Source organism: Callorhinus ursinus, unplaced genomic scaffold (assembly GCF_003265705.2).
Source record: "Callorhinus ursinus isolate GAN/ISIS: 27379988/994484 unplaced genomic scaffold, GSC_fseal_2.0 scaffold6, whole genome shotgun sequence".
Classification (NCBI taxonomy): Eukaryota; Metazoa; Chordata; class Mammalia; order Carnivora; family Otariidae; genus Callorhinus; species Callorhinus ursinus.
In genome coordinates, this window is record NW_027397068.1 from 29,335,408 (window position 1) to 29,355,244 (window position 19,837).

At 39.9% G+C, this 19,837-nt stretch overlaps 1 protein-coding gene across 4 annotated transcripts in view; it reads left to right on the plus strand.

Annotated features, from left to right (window-relative positions):
* Positions 1–19,837, plus strand: part of FIG4 (FIG4 phosphoinositide 5-phosphatase) — a 127,791-nt gene that overhangs the window by 39,391 nt on the left and 68,563 nt on the right. For all 4 annotated transcript variants that reach the window (XM_025863792.2, XM_025863817.2, XM_025863802.2 and 1 more), the window contains exons 9-15: positions 643–805; positions 1,218–1,315; positions 5,037–5,170; positions 6,664–6,780; positions 8,545–8,590; positions 9,268–9,416; positions 10,632–10,798. In XM_025863792.2, coding sequence (XP_025719577.1) covers positions 643–805; positions 1,218–1,315; positions 5,037–5,170; positions 6,664–6,780; positions 8,545–8,590; positions 9,268–9,416; positions 10,632–10,798 — 874 coding nt within the window. The remainder of the gene's footprint in view (positions 1–642; positions 806–1,217; positions 1,316–5,036; positions 5,171–6,663; positions 6,781–8,544; positions 8,591–9,267; positions 9,417–10,631; positions 10,799–19,837) is intronic.

The following is a 19,837-nucleotide window of genomic DNA, read 5'->3' on the forward strand; positions in this document are numbered from 1 at the left end:
AATCCTGGGTTAAAATAGCAACATTGTTCTTAAAACTATATCAACAATGAAAATAGTTATAACTGGTGCCCTAAGAAAATTCACAGTTTTGCTATGTTACTTGTTTTTTAATATTTCACAGATAATCAAGCAGACATGTTATTAATGCCTCAAATTATTCTTTGTCATATCCTTCTATACTTTTATAAGTCAAGCTAACTCAAGACCTTTTTTCCCCCTTCTGTCCGTCAGGAATTACTTGAATCTCACTCTTTTGTCCTTTCATTCCTCCCTGGTCTTCAGAATTGAAGTTTTATATTCCGCTGGTCTTCCTAACCTCCTGTATAATTTCATGTAATTGTTTTCCTTTTCTCTCCCTCTCTGCCATTTATATCACTCAAGCTGTTCTCTGTCTGCTACTTGTATTATTAGCTATTTAATTTGATTTTTTCCTAGTCTATTCTCGGCTATTTTTAATTGCCTTTCTTTGTTGCATTTTAATGGTTTTCCTTTCCTAATGTGCACATTGAATATTGATCAACATTTACCTCTTTTAAAATGCTCTAAGGATGGGAATTATAATTTCATTATATCCTTGGAAATTTTTTCCACTAAAAAATTCTAAGAACATAAAATATCTTTAAATGCCCCCTTTCTTTTCAGGGTGATGTTGCAAATGAAGTGGAGACTGAACAAATACTCTGTGATGCTTCTGTGATGTCTTTTACTGCAGGAAGTTATTCTTCTTATGTCCAAGTTAGAGGATCTGTCCCTTTATACTGGTCTCAGGACATTTCAACTATGATGCCGAAACCACCCATTACATGTGCGTGCAGCAGTCTTTTTAATTGTGACTCTTCTTTACCCACACTTTGAGATGATGAACTGTTGTCACAGAAATCCATAAATTCTTAGGTGCTAACAAAGTTTTAGTACTGGAAAGTAGATAATTTAGAAGAAGGACTTCTGTTAACTTTATTCAATAACTTTATCATTTTTCTTTTGTTTTGGCTGCTAGTAAATTATATTTTACTTCAGAAATGTAAGAATCAGTCAAATTCAGTAAATGCATGAAGAATGAGTATCTGATAAGCTCAGGAGGAACTTGGGAAGTGGAACTACTAGATTAGCTGAATTGCATTTCTTTAAACATTAAAAAAGAAAATGAAACCCTATACTTTTATTCTTGCTTTATGATTTTCATTCTGGTATTTATTCATCCTTTTTATCTCCCTCAGTGGATCAGGCAGACCCATTTGCACATGTGGCTGCCCTTCACTTCGACCAGATGCTTCAAAGGTTTGGCTCCCCCATCATCATCTTGAATTTAGTGAAGGTATGATGTGCTCGTCTGTTTGGTTATGAAATTCAGTCACACTGGAAAATTTTTTCCTCAGCACAAAGGGGTTATTCTTGTAGCCTGCTTTACCCCTCCCCAGAGGAGAGGTTTATAGACTCTCTGTGTTGTGACAGAGCACTGTGTCTGACCGTCTAAGCCACCGTCTAAGCCTTAGGTTCAGTGTGGCCTCTTCCCTGGGTACCTGGGAGAAGCAGCAGTATATTTCCAAGGGAAGAAAGTTTTGCTGTCAGTCTTCTGATTTCCTTGGGTGAACTGGAGATGAGTGAAATTCTGCCTTAGTTTCCAGGAGAGCCTGGAGAAGGAAACATGGAGATCACAGAGCCACAGCCTAACCTTGATACAACCCATTTCCTTGACCATCCAGAGATCTCTTAGGAAGGTTAATATGTAGTAGTAAGATCTGAAGGCTGGATTCAGAAATTGGGGTGCTGCCATGGTTCAAGAACCAGGTGGACAAAGTTGTGGCTTGGCCTTACGGTTCTGTGCTTCCTTGTGAGAGTACACCGTCTGGTCAACATAGCTCGTGTATATGAGTAGGCCTTCGGGTCAACAGCCTAGGATGGAGAGCAGGGGGACCAGATAATAAATTGTATCTGTATCTGCCACAACTGTGTGCATTGAAAGAATTTCAGTCCACAGCCAAGAAAACCCTGAAAGGAGGAAAAGCAAGGGTTTTGTTATGATATGGTTGTAGCAGTGGCCAACAACTTAGAGCTGAGATTATTCTGAGAGGTTGATTAATAAATGTAACTCAATTGAATAAAAAAACAAGGAATCCTGTGTCCATTTAGTTCATTATTTAACAAGTATTCTTGAAGGTTTCCTTTGTGCCAAGGTGGTCATAGAAATAATTCATGCCTTCACAGAGCTAACAGTGTCAGGGTGAAGTAATGCAGAGGTACCAACACCAGCTAAGCGGTGCCATGAGAGCTTATAACGGCAGAGAAGTTTCCCCTGAGGCAGTGATGAGTCTGTGCAGACTGAAGGAAGAGGCGTTAACTAGGCCAAGAAGAGAGAGAATAGTATTCAATTCAGAATAGCAGGTTCCAAGGCCCTGGGTCAGGGGGGGATATGGTGTGTTTGAGGAAGGAAAGGCCATATGGTAGGGGTCCTGCCGATGAGGGCCAGAGAGATGGTGAGCGTACTGTTGTGGGATGAGGCTGAAGAGATAGCTATGGCCAGACCATGCAGAGCCTTGTAGGGTGTGTCGATGAGTCCGGTCTTTATCCTGAGAGTATAATGGGAGGCCATTGAAGGTTGCGCATGACTGAGAAGATTGTGATCAGATTTTTATTTTAAAAAGACTATCCTGACCTCAACAAAGAGAACATATGGATTGGCAGAAGGTTAAAGAGTGCTGGAAGACTACATAGAAGGCTATGCTAATTGTCCAGGGAAGGGGTGACCCTGGCTTAAACCAGGATGGTGTGGTAGAGCTAGAGAGAAGCGTGTGGAGGCCGGAGACTCAGTGATGGGCTGGCTGTGAGCTGAAGGAGAGGGAGAGGTCTGGCTTGACTCTGACGTTTCTGGTTACTCAGGTGGCTGGATGGTGATGCCATTCACCGAAATGGAGCAGTGACTTTTCTCTATGTTTTACAGAGTCCTTATACTGCCATTAAAAGCTATGGCTAAATGGAGATTCAGTCTGTGATATTTGAAATAATTCTGCATTAAATACACAGATTCAAAACATAATATCTGATACATGTGATTGTGAAGTGTTCTTGCCCAGGTTTCTCAAATGTACGTTTATTTTTTAATCTTTAAAGGCTAGTCGGTGGACTTCAAAATTGTACTTGTTTCTCATTCCATTGCCATAAAAATCCTGGTAATAACTGGATATTAACTAGAAAAGAGTTTAGAGATTAAGCTGCTGTTTTGTGGAATAGAAAAAAAGGTTTTTTTGTTGTTTTTGTCATTATTTTATTCATAGGACAAAAGAAGGTGTTTATTCAGTTCAGTCGGGATAGTATTAATTTGTGATTAGAGTCAAAGAATGCATTTGTATGTGGAATGATACTGAGGGATCCTCACTCTTTATTTTGCCTCCATATGAAGTCACTAAAGTAGAATACTTTCCTTGATTTCTTTTCTCTCTTACCATGTGTTGTGAACCATCCCTCTCCCCTCCTTCCTTGGTTGTGGAAGTTTGAGGCGCTGCTTGACATTAGGTAGCAATCCACGCACCTTTGGTGCTGTTACTGGGGAATCAATAGGAAGTCAGCCTGGAGTCAAGCAGTAACTGCATTTGGAGGTTTTTAGTCCGAGGGCCATGGATGGTCATTGAGGCAGTCTCTGAACCCTTGGGATGACAGGCAAAACCACTTGTACATGTGATGTTTTCATTTGGTTGTAAAGGGGTCTGTGACCCTAAGGAGGTTGGCTAAACAACCCACTAATGCTAATCCACGATGGTCAGACAGTGCACAGAACAGATTCTTTACACAGAGATGACCAAAGGTTGATTAGATAACCTGTTCTCTCCATCTCATGAAATGTCAGATTTGATCAAAGAATTTCAAAAATCTTTTGTTTACCTAGTTAATTTAAGGTGCTTTTGAGAAAAATTCCAGAGATATAATTTAATTTTCTCAGATGTAAAAAGCTAACTACATGTTCATCCTAAACTGATTTAACACCGTTCTTAATCAGCTCTTTTCTAATTCCTCCATTTGATTTACTCAGCTGTGCAAAATAGTTACCCTTTTTGTTTCCACGGTGGTTATCTAATTAAATTCATGACAACTGATAACTAATCACCATGACTGAAAACAGCCGAGACCCGTTTTGATGCCAGCAGTAGTGCCCCACACCATGTCGGTGGTACTACCTTGTTTCTAAGTGAAGTCCTGAACAGGATAACAATAAGAAGAGTTAATTTTGATGAATAGTTCCCATGTGCCAGGTGCTCTGATAAGAGAGTATCGTGTTTTATCTCTTGTAAACCTCACATTATTGCTGTAAGGAAAATACTGTTGTATCCATGTATTGTATTGTGCCCATTTTATAGATGAAGAATTAGAGGACTAGGAAAGTTGAGAACCTTGCCCAAGACTCTGTGGCTAGCAGGTAACAGAGCCAGCATTCCAGCCCCAGAGCTCTGGAATGAGAGGCATGTCATATGTAAGGGGGTACAGCAGGCAGAGGCAGAAGGTAAGATTTGGTCCCATGAACTCCTCTTACTACCTCATTCAACCACAGTGTAAAAGGGGGGAAAAGGGCCTGCCTTGGCTACCTCACAGGGTGTTTTATGAGAGTTAAAGTTAAAAACACATGTAGGCTGCAGAAGCACTCTCAGCCAGTTGAGGGATGATCCATCCAGACCTAGTTGATTTCTGTGTGGTTCTTGCCTGGCTGGAATTGGGGGTTTCCTTCTTCTGGTACTTGGGGAGTTCTCTGCCAGAGTGAGATGTGGACTGTGTAGACCAGGCTCAGGAGGGTGAACCGGGCTTCTTAGGGCTACAGGAAGTTATTAAAAAGAAATCTCATCTCCTTGAATTTTTGAAGCTAATTATCTGTTGATTTTAATTCAATGAAGTGTTTATTTCTTTGCATTTATATTATTTTTATTTTAGGTTTTATTTCAGTATATTTAAGACTTAGGCTTCTTGTCTTAGCTGAAAAGTAAAAATGTTAAAAGTCTGTTCCTCTGATTTAAAGTAATTAGAACCCTGAAAATGTTAAATTTTTGATAAAGGAACGAGAGAAAAGAAAGCATGAGAGAATTCTGAGTGAAGAGCTTGTGGCCGCTGTGACGTACCTCAACCAGTTTTTGCCTCCTGAACACACGATTATTTATATCCCTTGGGATATGGCCAAGTACACCAAAAGGTGACTAGATATTCGTATGTTTGGTTCTGGTATTTTCCTTTTCTTGTGGTATAAAATAGCAGGAAGCTGACCTCTATGGTAAAGTAACTGTGGGTGCCTGGGTGACTCAGTCGGTTAAGCGTCTGCCTTTGGCTCAGGTCATGATCTCAGGGTCCTAGGATCGAGCCCTACATGGGGCTCCCTGCTCAGCGGGGAACCTGCTTCTCCCTCTCCCTCTGCCCCTCCCTCCTGCTTGTGCTCTCTCGCTTGCTTGCCCTCTTGCTCTCTCAAATAAATAAATAAAATCTTAAAAAAAATAAATGGTATCTTTTAATTTCCTTCATGAACCTGCTGAGGGGCTTTTTTTGCTACTGATGTATAATTTGAGTGCTTAAATTAATTGACCAGACTCTTTTTTTTTTTTTTTTTTTTTTTGCCCACGACTTAGACCATTTGCACATTCTCTTTGAAGTAGCTAGTCATTTCAGGACATCCCTGCTCCACAACTTTCCCTCACAGATATTGGCTTCACTTTTCCGTGTTTCATCCTGTCCCCTGTTTAATCACTTTCTCAGACACCACTTTCAGATGATCTCACTTGTGGATGAACCTGCAGTAACTTCTGAGTGTTCATAGTAAATCCAAACTCCTCAGTGTAGTGTTAAAGCCCCATCGCCTGGTTGGTTCCAGAACGTAATAACTTTTTCTTTATTCTGGGGCCATTCTGTTCCTGAAAAATGAAACTGCATGTTCAGCCCCCAGCATAGCAGCCAGGGTCCCATTCCTGAGCCTTTGTTCCTGCTGTTCGACCCCCACCTTCCTGGGGTGCTTTCCCACCCCTCCTTTCCTGCCAAGATCTGACTCAAAACATCTCATCCAAGGGACCTTCTTTCATTAACTTTGCAGTCTCCTTTTACGCATTTCCTAGGCATCATATACACACAAGGTTTATTTTGCGGTCTCGTTAATTTTTTTAATGTTATTGTATTGTTTTGTACTTTAACTCATTGTACTTTTCTCTGAATCATTTTGTGTAGTTAGATACCCATGCACACACTCACACACACATATGCACACATTTTCCTAGAGTCTAAGCCTGATTACAGGTGGGCACCATTTATATTTATTCTCCGGGGTTTTCTCCCCCCGCCCCCCACACTGTGCATCACGCTGTCCTCACAGTCATCTTATGAATGCATATGGACTTGATTGATGTGACTCTTAAGTAGTGAAAGGCTTTGGGAAAAGCTCTCCAGGGGATGTAATGTGCCAAAATTAAGGCTTGCCAAGAGTTGATACAGGCCTTCATGTCTCTTTGCACCAAATCTTGTTATTGAGTAGACATCATACTATAGAAACTAATTATTACAATGTTCCTGTTGGATACAAACCAGAGATTTTAAAAATTAAATCGCTGAATATCATTACTGTGAACTTCATTTGCTTCAGATGTAAAGGTAAAAATATATTAAATGGGCTCTTCTCACATTTCTCATTCTTCCTCCCCTCATCAGCAAGCTGTGTAATGTTCTTGATCGACTGAACGTGATTGCAGAAAGTGTGGTGAAGAAAACAGGTTTCTTTGTTAACCGCCCTGATTCTTACTGTAGCATTTTGCGGCCAGATGAAAAGTACGTATGGTGTTTAAAAACTGAAATCAAACATTTTGCTCTTATGGATAAAAATATTCTAAATATGAGCAGTTTGTACTTCTTGAAAGATGGATGAATTTATTGGGGCAGACAAGATATTCAGGTGATTGTGGAATGAACATTCACTATGGGCACAGGATTTCCTCTGGTTTTATATCTTGAGATGGAAGCCACAGAATCTTTATCTCTTACTTTGTGGAATAAACATTACATAAAATTTTTCTGTAAAGTAAAATTTTCTGCAGTGAATTCTATTTTTCAGCATTAAATAGGAACAGGAATTCTTTTCTATTGACTAAATACTAACATTTTTATGAAAATAATGTTTATCATTGTATTATAATTATTTGCTCACAAATCTTTCTTCATTACTACTCTGTGAGCTTCTTCAGATCAAGGATCAGGTTTTATTTATCTTTTAAGGAACTAATATTGTATATCCCCAGCATTTTATTTTCAGCTAACAAAGTTAACGATAATGGTTTAAAAAAAAAAAAGCAAAGAGCGAAAAAACACCCAACTATATATAGTGTGTATGTCTTCAGAAGTCATCCTTTTGTTATAGTTTGAATTTTAGGGTACCTGTGACAGTGGTTCACAAGACCGTTCCCAGGCTCAGTGATGCACTAGGAAGACTCAAAGCACTCAGCATATTGTTGTTCTCATGGCTGTGATTTATTAAGGTTAAAGGATACAAAGCAAAATTAGCACAGGGAAAAGGCACATGTGGCAAAGTCCAGAGGAAATAGGTGAAGCTTTCGGAGAGTCCTCTCCTAATGGAGTCACACAGAACATGCTTAATTCCCCAGCAACTTGTTGTCACAGCATGTGTGAAATGTTGCCAACCAGAGGAGATGATTAGATAATCAGTGCCAGGGTTTTTCACTGGAGGCTGGTCCTCTAGGCAGCTTCTGCTTGGCACATACCAAAATTCCTGACTCCCATAAGGAAAGAGGATGTTCAGCAAAACACATTGTTTCAACAGACAGTTGAGGCACAGTGAGCCACTCTTGTCCATCTGGGAATGGTGGGAACACAAGTTCCCAGATGCCAGGCAAGGGCCAACCGTCTAAGCAGGCCTTTCTGAGGATAGCAGTTAGGCCTGTTGTGTTAACTGTTCTCTGTACTGCACCTTCTTTGAAATAATGAAGATATTTTAAGAAATTAAAAGGTTTTAAATCATTAAAATGCTTTAACTCATTAAAATAAAATATCAATATCATTATATAGTACTTAGAACATATTCCCAGGCGTTCATTAGCACATGGAGAAAATAAGTAGGAAGAATAATAAGGAGATCTGTAAAAACAACCAAAGGAATGCAACAAAGCTCCACGAAGAAATGCTGGAGGAGGTGGAGAATCTTAATGTTGAGGGGAGAAGGATAAGGCTTAATGCCCTGTAATTACTCTTCATGTCTGTAGAAACCAAACAGGAAATGGGCTTAAATTAAAGCAAGAGAGATTTTGGTTGAACATGGGTGACAAATGCCTGAGTGTGGGACACTGGGGCAAGATAAGATGCTTCTTTTCTGGGTTCCCTGGGAGGAAAGAGAGCATGGATAGCATTCCATCTCAGTTATTTGCATATTCACTTACCAGAAAGTATGAAAGTAAGCAGAATCAGTTGATTATTCCGGCGCATTCGGCCCTATTACTTTGGTTCTTTATAAAGAGCTGGAACCAAAAATGAATATAGATTATGCTATTAACTTTTTTCTTAAACATCTATTTTTAAACACAGGTGGAATGAACTAGGAGGATGTGTCATTGCCACTGGTCGCCTGCAGGTATAGATGATACTATATTAATAATAAAAAGAATCTGTATTCCTGGTGTATGATGTTTTCTGAAAGCAGCCGTGAGAGAGAGATACTTCTTACTTAATGCAAAATTATTAACTGTTTGGGATAATGTTTAAAAGCCTAACTGCTAGTATTTAACTCTTACAAATGATATACAGCTAAAATAATGCCTGTGGAGTTTTTCTATACATAATAAATTTTATTATTGGAAATCAAAACATTAACAGAAATGGGAAAAGAATAAATTAGAATCACTTTGGAAAATGAGCCAGAAACAATCACTATATATATATATATTAATTATGCTTTAAGAAAGATACAGCCTCAACCACTGAATATTTGGTTTGTACAATAAAGGAGGTGTATCAGGGAAAAAAGCATATATTCTACCTATTGGTACATGAGGAAAATATTCACTACCTATTTTATTTTAAGCTCAGGAAGAAAATTCAAATATAGACTAGAAGGTGTAAGGATGCCATTGCAGCAATATTAAGTGGGCAGCAAATAGAACCTTTTTATAACGTTCTTCATTATTTGTTCAGGAGTAATACCCTGCCTACGGTTTTTCTTCTATTTTTTAAGAAAAGAAATCTAAAGTGGGATAGAAGCAGGTTTGGCCACTGAATAATGGTTGAAAGTCTTACGGTATTTCTCTTCAGACGGGTGTTCTTCGAACCAACTGTGTGGACTGCTTAGACCGCACCAACACAGCACAGTTTATGGTGGGAAAATGTGCTCTGGCATACCAGCTGTACTCCTTGGGACTGATCGACAAGCCTAATCTGCAGTTTGATACAGACGCAGTTAGGTAAATCTTATTTTCTACCTTTTGAATGCTGGTAATGACAGAAAGCAAAACTGATTAATAATAAGGACTTCTATGAACTTATTTCTTCTTTTAACTTCTCACAAATTATGTTGCCAAAAGATATTTTTCAAATTAATTCTGTAATAAATATTTCCATTAAAGACCTGTGTGTTGTTGCCATGGTTTTTATTTTTTTGTGTTGATTATGAATAAATGCTGTGCTCTTTATATAAATCCAAAGTGCTTTAGATAAATACAAACTCGTGGGTTTTTCCAAAAACAAATCCAGGGGTGCCTGGGTGGGTCTGTTGGTTAAGCATTGACTCTTGGCTTTGGCTCAGGTCATGATCTCAGGGTCATGAGATCAAGCCCCGTGTTGGGCTCCGTGCTCAGCATGGAGTTGGCTTGAGATTCTTTTCCCCTCCTTTTCCTTCCCCCCTTGTATTCCTGCCCCCCCCCGCCGCCACCAGCCCTGCTCATGCGTGCTCTCTCAAATAAATAAATAAATAAATAAATAAATAAATAAATAAAATCTTTAAAAAAACCCAACCAAATCCAGACTGCATTAGAAAGAAAAAATCACATGCCTTCATACATTTTGAACTAAAAATATAAGATACATGAAAGATTGATTCTTCATTAAGGATTACTGTTTCTTCACTGTCCATTGGATCTATGGCATTGCATGAAGTGCTATTTCTTGAAAATACAATAACAGTTGATATTGGTCATCTGAGGTAGTCATAAATGCTCTGTCGAGGAAAATGAACAACTTCCAAATGGCCAGATCCACAGATATCACAGCACTGAAAATCTTAACAGGCACTTGAAGAAATACAAGTTTCAAACATATGTTTTTAGGAAGAATATGGTTTATCTGTCAGAGACAAGAGCATGTCCTTTTTCCAGAAAGGTGGAAAATTCTGTTGTGGGAGGTAAATTGATCTGGCAGCCTGAAGAAAGGAGTCTTTCGGTAAGGTTAGAACCACCTTGGTCTGGCTTTGGTGGTAGTGGTTTTTGGTGCTCCTACTTCCATTTTAGTGTTTTCTATGACTTTTTTTTACTTATTAGACTATTACTATACATATATTTTGCATGTGGATTTATCATCAAGAGTCTACTTGAAAGGCTCATAGGAGTTCATATGTGGCTAACTGAACAACCTGTGTAATACTTCTGGTAAAATTTTGTAATGTTTGGTTTTCTTTGGTTTAGGTTATTTGAGGAACTCTATGAAGATCATGGGGATACCCTATCCCTTCAGTATGGTGGTTCTCAACTTGTTCATCGTGTAAAAACCTACAGAAAGATAGCACCATGGACCCAGCACTCGAAAGACATCATGCAGACTCTGTCTAGATATTACAGCAATGCTTTTTCAGGTAATTTTGGAATAATAAGCATCTCTAAAATTTTACCTGATACCCATTTTTCTTCTTATACATCTGCCTTTTTTAAGCAATCTGGCTAAGTAAGATCAAAATTAAATATTTTAAAAGTTTAAAATAGAATTTCACTTAGAAGGTGCTTAATAAACATTTCAATAAATGAATGAATAAATTTTGTGTTTTAAATAGTTTAGTTTTGCATTTTGCCACCCATAAGAGGAGCTTTTAAATAATGCAGAAGACTTTTTAAAAATTTTTTTAACTATTTTATTTATTTATTTGAGAGAGAGGGAGCAAGAGAGAGCATGAGTGGGGGTGGGGGAGGGGCAGAGGGAGAGGGAGAAGCAGGCTTCCCGCCAAGTGGGGAACCCGATGCAGGACTCGATCCCAGGACCCTGAGATCATGACCTGAGCTGAAGGCACTCAACTGACTGAGCCACCCAGGCACCCAGTAATGCAAAATACTTTGATTCCTTGGCTTCTGTCACCTTGCAATACATAAATTTGTTTTAGGGTATTTAATCATTATTTTTAAAATAGGGTTCATAGTCTTTTTTTTTTTAAAGATTTTTATTTATTCATGAGAGACAGAGGGATAGAGAGAGGGGGAGAGAGAGAAGCAGAGGGAGAAGCAGGCTCCCAAAGAGCAAGGAGCCCGATGCGCGACTCGATCCCAGGACCCTGGGATCATGACCTGAGCCGAAGGCAGACGCTTAACCATCTGAGCCACCCAGGTGCCCCAAAATAGGGTTCATAGTCTTGACAAGCTAATTTTTAAAATGTCAGCTAGAAATTAATAGTAGCATTAGCACTAAATTATATCTTTTTTTTGTTTTATGACTTGTGAATACTCAAAGTAACAAGTTGCTAAAATGGTACTTCTGCTGCCTCCATTCTGATGGAATTTCCAACACAATAGATATCACAGATCACATCCTCATATTCTGCTATTGGAGGGACCGCATAGAGCTGTTAACTCTGGATTGCTATATAGCAAAGTTGAAGTAGAGGGATGGGCTGAGGAGAGGGCTGCTATGTTGGGAAGGGCCTGCCCTCCTAGATATGGTTGGGCCAAAAGATCCTTTTTTTTTTTTTAAGATTTTTTTAATTTATTTGACACAAGAGAGAAAGATCACAAGGGAGGGGGGCAGAGGGAGAGGGAGAAGCAGGCTCCTGGCCAAGCAGGGAGCCTGATACGGGGCTGGATCCCAGGACCCTGGGATCATGACCTGAGCATAAGGCAAACACTTAACCGACTGAGCCACCCGGGCACCCTAGGCCAAAGGATCTTTGAGTGTTTACTGGTGACCAGATGTAGGCTTCATGAGGGAGGGTAGTAGCATGGGATTGGCCTCAGTCCTGGCCAGAGGGACCCTAGCAGCAAGAACCAGGAGGTGATCACTGGATTCCTAAGGAAGGAGTTGCAAGAAACTGATAAGAAAAGATGCTTGGCCCACACCAAAGGAACTGTGAGAGAGTCCCCAGTGACGGGAACTTCTGAAGCATGCATGAAAGCACCCATAGAGTCAGCTTTCAACATTTTTCATTCCCAGAGAGAATGCAAAGTCAGTTTGCTATGCTACAGTATAAGTGTATCAGTTTTTCATACTGTGTAACAAATTATTAAAAACAGCCTAAGACAACATGTGTTTACTATCCTACAATGTCTGTGTGTCTGTGTCATCTGTGTGTCTGTGGGTTGGAAGTCCAGGCACAGCTTAGCTGGATTTTCTGCGTAGAGTCTTACAGAGCTGCAAGATATCGGTCAGGCTGCAGTCTCATCCGAGGTCTGACTAGGGAAGGATTTGCTCCCTACTTGCGTGTTTGTTGGTGGAATTCAATTCTTTGTAGTTTTTTGTGACTTTGGGACTCTTAGTAACTTGCTTCTTTACAGCCAGCAAGGGAAAGTGAGTCTCTAGAATGAGTCTGCTAGCAAGAGAGTCTTGTAATTGTGGGAGTGATGGCCCATCCCTTTGCCATATCCCATTGTTTAGAAGCAAGTCATAGATCTCACCCCCACACAAGGGAAATCGGTATCAGTTTGCTAGGGCTCCTGTAACAAAATAGCACAAACTGGGTGACTTAAAGCAGAAGAAATTTATTATCTCACTATTCTGGAGACTGGAAGTCCAAAATCAAGTTGTTGGTAGGGCCAGGCACCTTCTGAAACCGATAGGTGAGAATCCTGACTTGCTTTTTTCTAGCTTTTGATAGTTTGCCAGCAATCCTTGATGTTCTTTGGCTTGCAACAGTAGCACCTCAGTCTGCCTCTGTGGTTACATGGCCTTCTTCCTTCTTGTGTCTATGTCAGTGTCAGATTTCCCTGGTCTCACAAGGACATTAGTCATATTGCATTAGGGCGCATCCTAATTTAGTGTGAAATTTTAACTTGATTACATCAGCAAAGACCCTATGTTCAAATAAGATTATACATTCACAGGTATTGGGATTAGGACTGCAATCTATCTTTTGGGGAAGACAGTTCACCCCAAAGCAGAGAGTATCACACTATGGGGTGAACACCAAGAGGGAAAGGTGGGGATCATAGGGTCCACTCTGGAGCTCACCACATCAAGTGAGACCTTCCCTATTCACCCACTTTGGAGGAGCCAGAAGCTGGTTGGTAGCCTGGTGGGTGTGGGAGGGAAGTACAAGGCAATCTGTAGGTCTTACGTGGTCTCCCCTGCCTACCTCTAATGTCCTGTCATTTACTCCATTCCTATCCTCCATTGCTACTCTCCAGACACACTGACCCTCTCACAGTTCCCTGAATAAATCAGGCTGCTTCTGCCACAGGCTTAATCGTATGTTGTTCCACCCACTGGAACACAGGACTGCAATCTTCTCCTAATTCCTAGCCAGCCTTTAGAGCTCACTCTACTTTCACTTGCTCAGAGAAGGTCCTCCAGTGTTTGTTTTAATGGCATTCTGTGCTTTTCCTTGTAGCACTTAGCACAATTGCAGTGAAATCATTCATGATGCAATTAGTTCTTGCCATGAGACCTGAGAGCCCCATGTGCAGCTTGTTCACCGCAGTGTCCCCAGTGCTTTGCTCATGGCACACTACATATTTGTGGGATGAATTAATAAATGCATGAGTTCATTTATTACCCATGTTCTACCCAATTCCCCCTTTTCCCTGAATTACAAAATTGATAGGACCAAGTATGCCAGTCTAGTAGCATGTAGCTTATCAGCGATGCTCTTAGGCGGCTCAGATTATTTCTTTTGAATTCGCTGAGCCCATTGTAGTATTCTGGGTAAGCTCAATGTATAACATAAACCACAGAGTCCACTGTGGACCTTATGAGTATTTAGATATTCCTCTTTATGCCTGCTCCTTGAACTGGGTTTAATACTTACAAATCAAAGAGTAATCCAAGCAAAAATTGAGAGTTAGGGAAATAGAATTTAGAGATTCTGGCCAGTGGCATAAGTTTAAATTTTAAATTTCTAAAGTAAAAACATTAAAGCATTTCCATCATCCTTTATTATACCTAATGCTCTGGTCACCAGTGAAGACATTAATATGTATTGATGTATTCAAATTGGCTACAATGCGAGTTAGAAGTAATTGGTTACTATCAATCACTAAAACACAAAGTTACAATTGGTTTCACTTGTTTTTACCAATTAGAACCTTGATTAAATTCAGGTTATCTCTCTGAAGGCATTCTCACTGGCTCTGCTTTGTTGCACTAGCTTCCTAGGGCTTCTGTAACAAAATACCGCAAGCTAAGTGGCTCAAAGTAGCAGCGGTTTATTATCTCCCAGTTCTGGAGGCTCGAAGTCCAAAATCAGGGTATGAGCAGGGCCATGCTCCCTCTGAAGGCTCCAGGGGAGGACCCTTACTTGCTGTGTAGCTTCTGAAGATTTCTGGTGATTCATGGCTTGCAACTGCAGCACTTCGATTTCTACCTCTGACATTGCCTGACATTTTCCCCTTGTGTCTGTGTCTACATGACATTTTCCCTTCAACTCTCTCTCTCTTCTTGTAAGGACATGAGTCATACTGGATTATGGGCTGCCCTACTCTAGTGGCACTACATCTTAACTGGATTATATCTGCAAAGACTCAACTTCCAAATAAGGTCACATTCACAGGTCCCAGGGCTTAAGGCTTCAACGTATCTTTTGGGGGAGGGGGGGACACAACTCAGCCTGTAACACTTGTGTAAGTTGTGTGCCAACAGTACATATCTCTCTGGGGGTGGGTTACCCTGGGAAAGGTGGAAAACTGCCCCGATGGAAAGGAAACATCCACTCTTTTGCCCTCTATCATCGTTGTCCCTGTAATGGGAATCCTTATTGACAGATGAGGACCAAGTGAAGTGATTTTTAATAATACTAGGGGATAGAGAGAATGAATGTGGAGCTGTATGTGATTTAAAAAGCAAGGAGGACTATTAAAAGATAGAAGATGGTCATGAAAAAGTGTAACATGCACATAATGGAAAGGTAAAGCAAAACTGTACAACTGAAAGAGGAGCTTCTTTGAAAGCAATTATTTTATGGATAATGTGGCTAAAACAGACTTTATATTGAGAAGCATGGTGTTGTCCTTGGGGCGTACAACTTACTTTAAAACTACAATGGATATCATATAATGTTAATATTATTTCTAGAACCATTTTCTTTAAAGCACTCAAGATAACTTTACAGAATTTAATCTCCTCATGTTACTCCTCTGGGGTGGGCAGGAAGACACTTGACATTAGGTTGTTAAGAATTTTTTTCCTCTCATTACCAAAAAAATGTAATACAGACAGACAAAGAGCAAATTAAGTCAAAAGATAAGCTAAGGAGAAATTTGAAACCTACCAAAAAATGCTAATTTCCTTTAGATGTAAAGAGCCAGTATTTCCTTTAGATGGACTAAGCCAATATAAAGAGACCAATAGTTCAAGAGAAAAAACGGGCAAATGACATGTACAGTTCATTGGGAAAGCAATGCAACTGGATTCTAAACATATGAAAGAGCTCAACTTCACTCATAATAAGAAAAATAAAATTATAGTAGGGTACTACCACTTCATGCATCAGCAAAGATCAAAAAGGTTGGTGCTACTTTTGGCATAGGGGGAAGCAGGACCATTCATAGAGTGTTTTTGTCATTGAAGTGTAGTTGATGTACATTATATTAGTTTCAGGTATATAACGTAGTGATTCAGCATTCATATATATTACGAAGTAATCATCATGGTAAATCTAGCTACTATCTGTCACCCATACAAAGTTGTTACAATATTAACTATATTTTCTATGCTATACATTGCAACCTCCATGTCTTATATTATAATTGGAAGTTTGTACCTTTTAATCCCCTTCCCCTAATTTGCCCAGTTCCCCCTCTCCTCTGGCAACTACCAGATTGTCCTCTGTATCTATGAGTCTGTTTCTGTTTTGTTTTTTTGTTAATTTGTATTGTTTTTTAGATTTTACATGTAAGTGAAATTATACAATATTTGTCTTTCTATGACTTATTTTACTTAGCATAATGCTCTCTAGGTCTGTCCAGATTTCATTCTTTTTTATAGCTGAGTAATATTCTATTTTGTGTGTGTGTGTGTGTGTGTGTGTGTGTGTGAGAGAGGGAGAGACATCTTTTTTATCCATTCATCTATCGATGGACACTTAGGCTGTGTCCATATCTTGGTTATTGTAAATAATGCTACAATGAACATAGGGGTACATCTTTTGGAATTGGTGTTTTTGGGTTTTTTTGGACAAATACCTAAAAGTGGAATTGCCAGATCATATGGTAGTTCTAGTTTTACTTTTTTGAGGAACATTCATGCTGTTTTCCATAGTGGCTGCACCATTTTGCATTCCCACCAACAGTGCACAGGGGTTCCCTTTTCTCTGATTCCTCACCAGCACTTGTTATTTCTTGGCTTATGATACTAGCCATTCTGACAGATGTGAGGTGATATCTCATTGTGGTCTTGATTTGCATTTCCCTGATGATTAGTGATGTTGATTGAGTATCTTTTCATATGTCTGTTGGCCATCTGGATGCCTTCCTTGGAGAAGTCTCTCTTCAGGTCCTCTGCCCACTTTTCAATCAGTTGTTTGTTTTTTTGGTATTGAGTTGCATGAGTTCTTAATATATTGTTGGTATTACCCCCTTATTGGGTATATCATTTACAGATATCTTCTCCCATTCAATAGATTGTCTTTCATTTGTTGAGGGTCTTCTTTCCTGTGCAGAAGCTTTTTAGTTTGATGTCGTCCCATTTGTTTCTTTTTACTTTTGTTGCCCTAGGTTGTTAGGAATTTTATCATCGGTTTGTATAGACAGATGGATGCTTTATAGGCAACCCACCTGACTCTCTTTCAGGCTCATTTAAAAAACTGTTCTTTAGGCTTCACATATTAGCATGCTTTGAGGTTTGTCTTTAAGAAGTACCTTTGGTTTCTAACATAGCTGGTTACATCGGCAGTTGGAGAATGCCAACAAGAGATACCTAGGTACTCCCTTCAGATGTTAGGAAGAGTTTTCTAATTATAACTGAAAGACCTTGTTAAGCTCCTTCTAACCTTTTTTTCTTTACATTTACATTTTGATAAGCTGAATTTTCTTGCTGAAGCTTATTGAATTTAAATCCTGTTATAAGAAAGAAAAAAAGATACAGGATATCTTCAACAGTTAATAATAGATCTGCTGTGTACATGCACACATGCATACATACATACACACACGTGCGATTTAAAATTGTGGTGAGTGTGTGTGTGTGTGTGTGTGTGTGTGTGTGTATACGCATGGAGGGGAATCATATCCTTCTCAGATATTTTAAAAAAGAGACGTTCACAAAGTAAAGACTATAAAGCTCACCACACATGGGAAACATGTGTAGGTGGCATCACTCAGCTTAATGATCATGCTGTAAGGTAGTGGAACAGTTTTTCTCCCTTTCTGCTCACCACTGGAACAGGGGTGTGCAAGGGAGGAGAACATTTTAGTTTATCAAGACTAGTGAGACAACCTTCTAAGGTCATCATTCTAACAGCAGGTTTAGAGTGGACAAGCGTGTTTGGCTCTAGCGGAAGAAGATACTTGGCAAAATGTTTTGTTTTAATAACATTTTAAATAACATTAATAACTATTCACCTGTGCTGCAACCAAGGCAGTTAAACATGCAAGAGAAAAAGTTGTAACTAATTACACTCCGTTTTAAACTGATTGCATTTCTCCAAAGGACACTCAAAACAGTTCTACTACGTTTCTCCAATATATTCGTTTGAGAGGAGTGACCATATGGAAATGACCACCTTTATCCATTCATCTCTCGATGGACACTTAGGCTGTGTCCATATCTTGGTTATTGTAAATAATGCTACAATGAACATAGGGGTGCATCTTTTTGAATTGGTGTTTTTGGGTTTTTTTGGACAAATACCTAAAAGTGGAATTGCCAAATGGTCCAAAAGGACCATTTCATACCATTTCATGTCTTCTCCTAAAATCTACAGCACCCCAATCTCAGCCGTGGAGCTTGCTTGTACTTCACTGAGAATGTGTCATTGAGGTGAACTCCCCCTTCATCGTTCCTCTCAAAACAGAGCCTGTCCTTATCTGCACCTAGTTTCTGTATTGTGTTACAGTGGTTGGAGTAGCCCCGTCCCATCTTAGGCCAAGCCCTCTGCCATGCTTTGAATCCCATCCCTTTGTGCTTTCCTATAAGTAGACTCTCATTGCTGTACATCATCAGTTTCCCCTTCTCTACTGCCTCATTTCCATTAGCATGAAAGCGCTCCTTAGTATTTTCCATCAGACCCTTCCTTAGTATTTTCCATCAGACCTTTCCCCAGTCCCACGTCCCCCTCCAGCTACAGTCCTTTTTCCTTACGTTCCTAAGCAAAACCTGTTGAGTGATCTGCGTGCCTGTTTCCTCTCCTATCCCGTTCTCTCCACCTGCTTCACCGGGCATCTCTCCACCACTGAACCTGTGCTTGTTAAAATCACCAGCCATCTCCATATTTAGCCAAATCCAGGGTCACTTCTCTGTCTTCATCTTGCTCAGCCTTGCAGCAGCTTTTATCACGGGTGACCACTCCCTGTTTCTTAAAACTTACCTCTGTGATCTCTCAGTCTCCCTAGTGACATCTCCTGCCCCATTTATAAATCCTCTTCTCTTTTCTCTTTACACTTTTACCTTAGGGGCATCTCATCCAGCTTGTAAATACTGTGCATTTGACACTCACCTTTGTGTCTCTAACCTTGACTTCTCTACTGAACTCCAGACTCATGTTTTCCAAAAGCCCACCTAGCTAGCATCTCTTCTTGAACATTGTGTTAGTTTTCTATAGGTTCTATAATAAATTAACACAGTATTGGTGCCTTAAAATAGCACCCATTTATTATGTTACAGTTTCTGTGGGTCAGAAGTCTGGGCACAGCATTACCCAGCTGTGTTCTCTGCTTAGGGTCTCACAAGGCTGGTAAAAATGAAGGCAGTGAAGTCAAGTAAAGTCAAAAAGAAGCCAAAATTAGGTCGGTGTCAGACAACTGGGCTCTTACCTGAAGGCTTCCAGGCTCATTCAGGGCAGAATCCCATGCAGTTAAAGGACTGAAGTCCCTATGGCCTTGCTGGCTGTTGTCTGGGGGTCATTCTCAGTTCCCAACGGCTGCTTGCCTTCCTTGCCTTACAGCCCACTCCGTCTTCAGAGCTAGCAGTGGTACATTGAATCCTTCTTGTGCTTCTAATCTCTCTGCCTTCCTTTCTACTTTCCTCTTCTGCCTTTGCGGGATCCGTGTGATTATAGTGGGCCCACCCAGGTAACACAGGAGAATTGCCCTATCTTGAAGTCAGTGATTAGTAGCCTCACTTACATCTGCAAAGTCCCTTTTGCCATGTGATATAAACTCTTTATGGGTATGACACTAGGGAGGAAAGGTCTTGGGGCCCAATTTCTTTTTTTTTTTTTAAACATTTTATTTCTTTATTTGTCAGAGAGAGAGAGAGAGAGCACAAACAGGGGAAGCAGCAGGCAGAGGAACAAGCAGACTCCTCGCTGAGCAGGGAGCCCAAT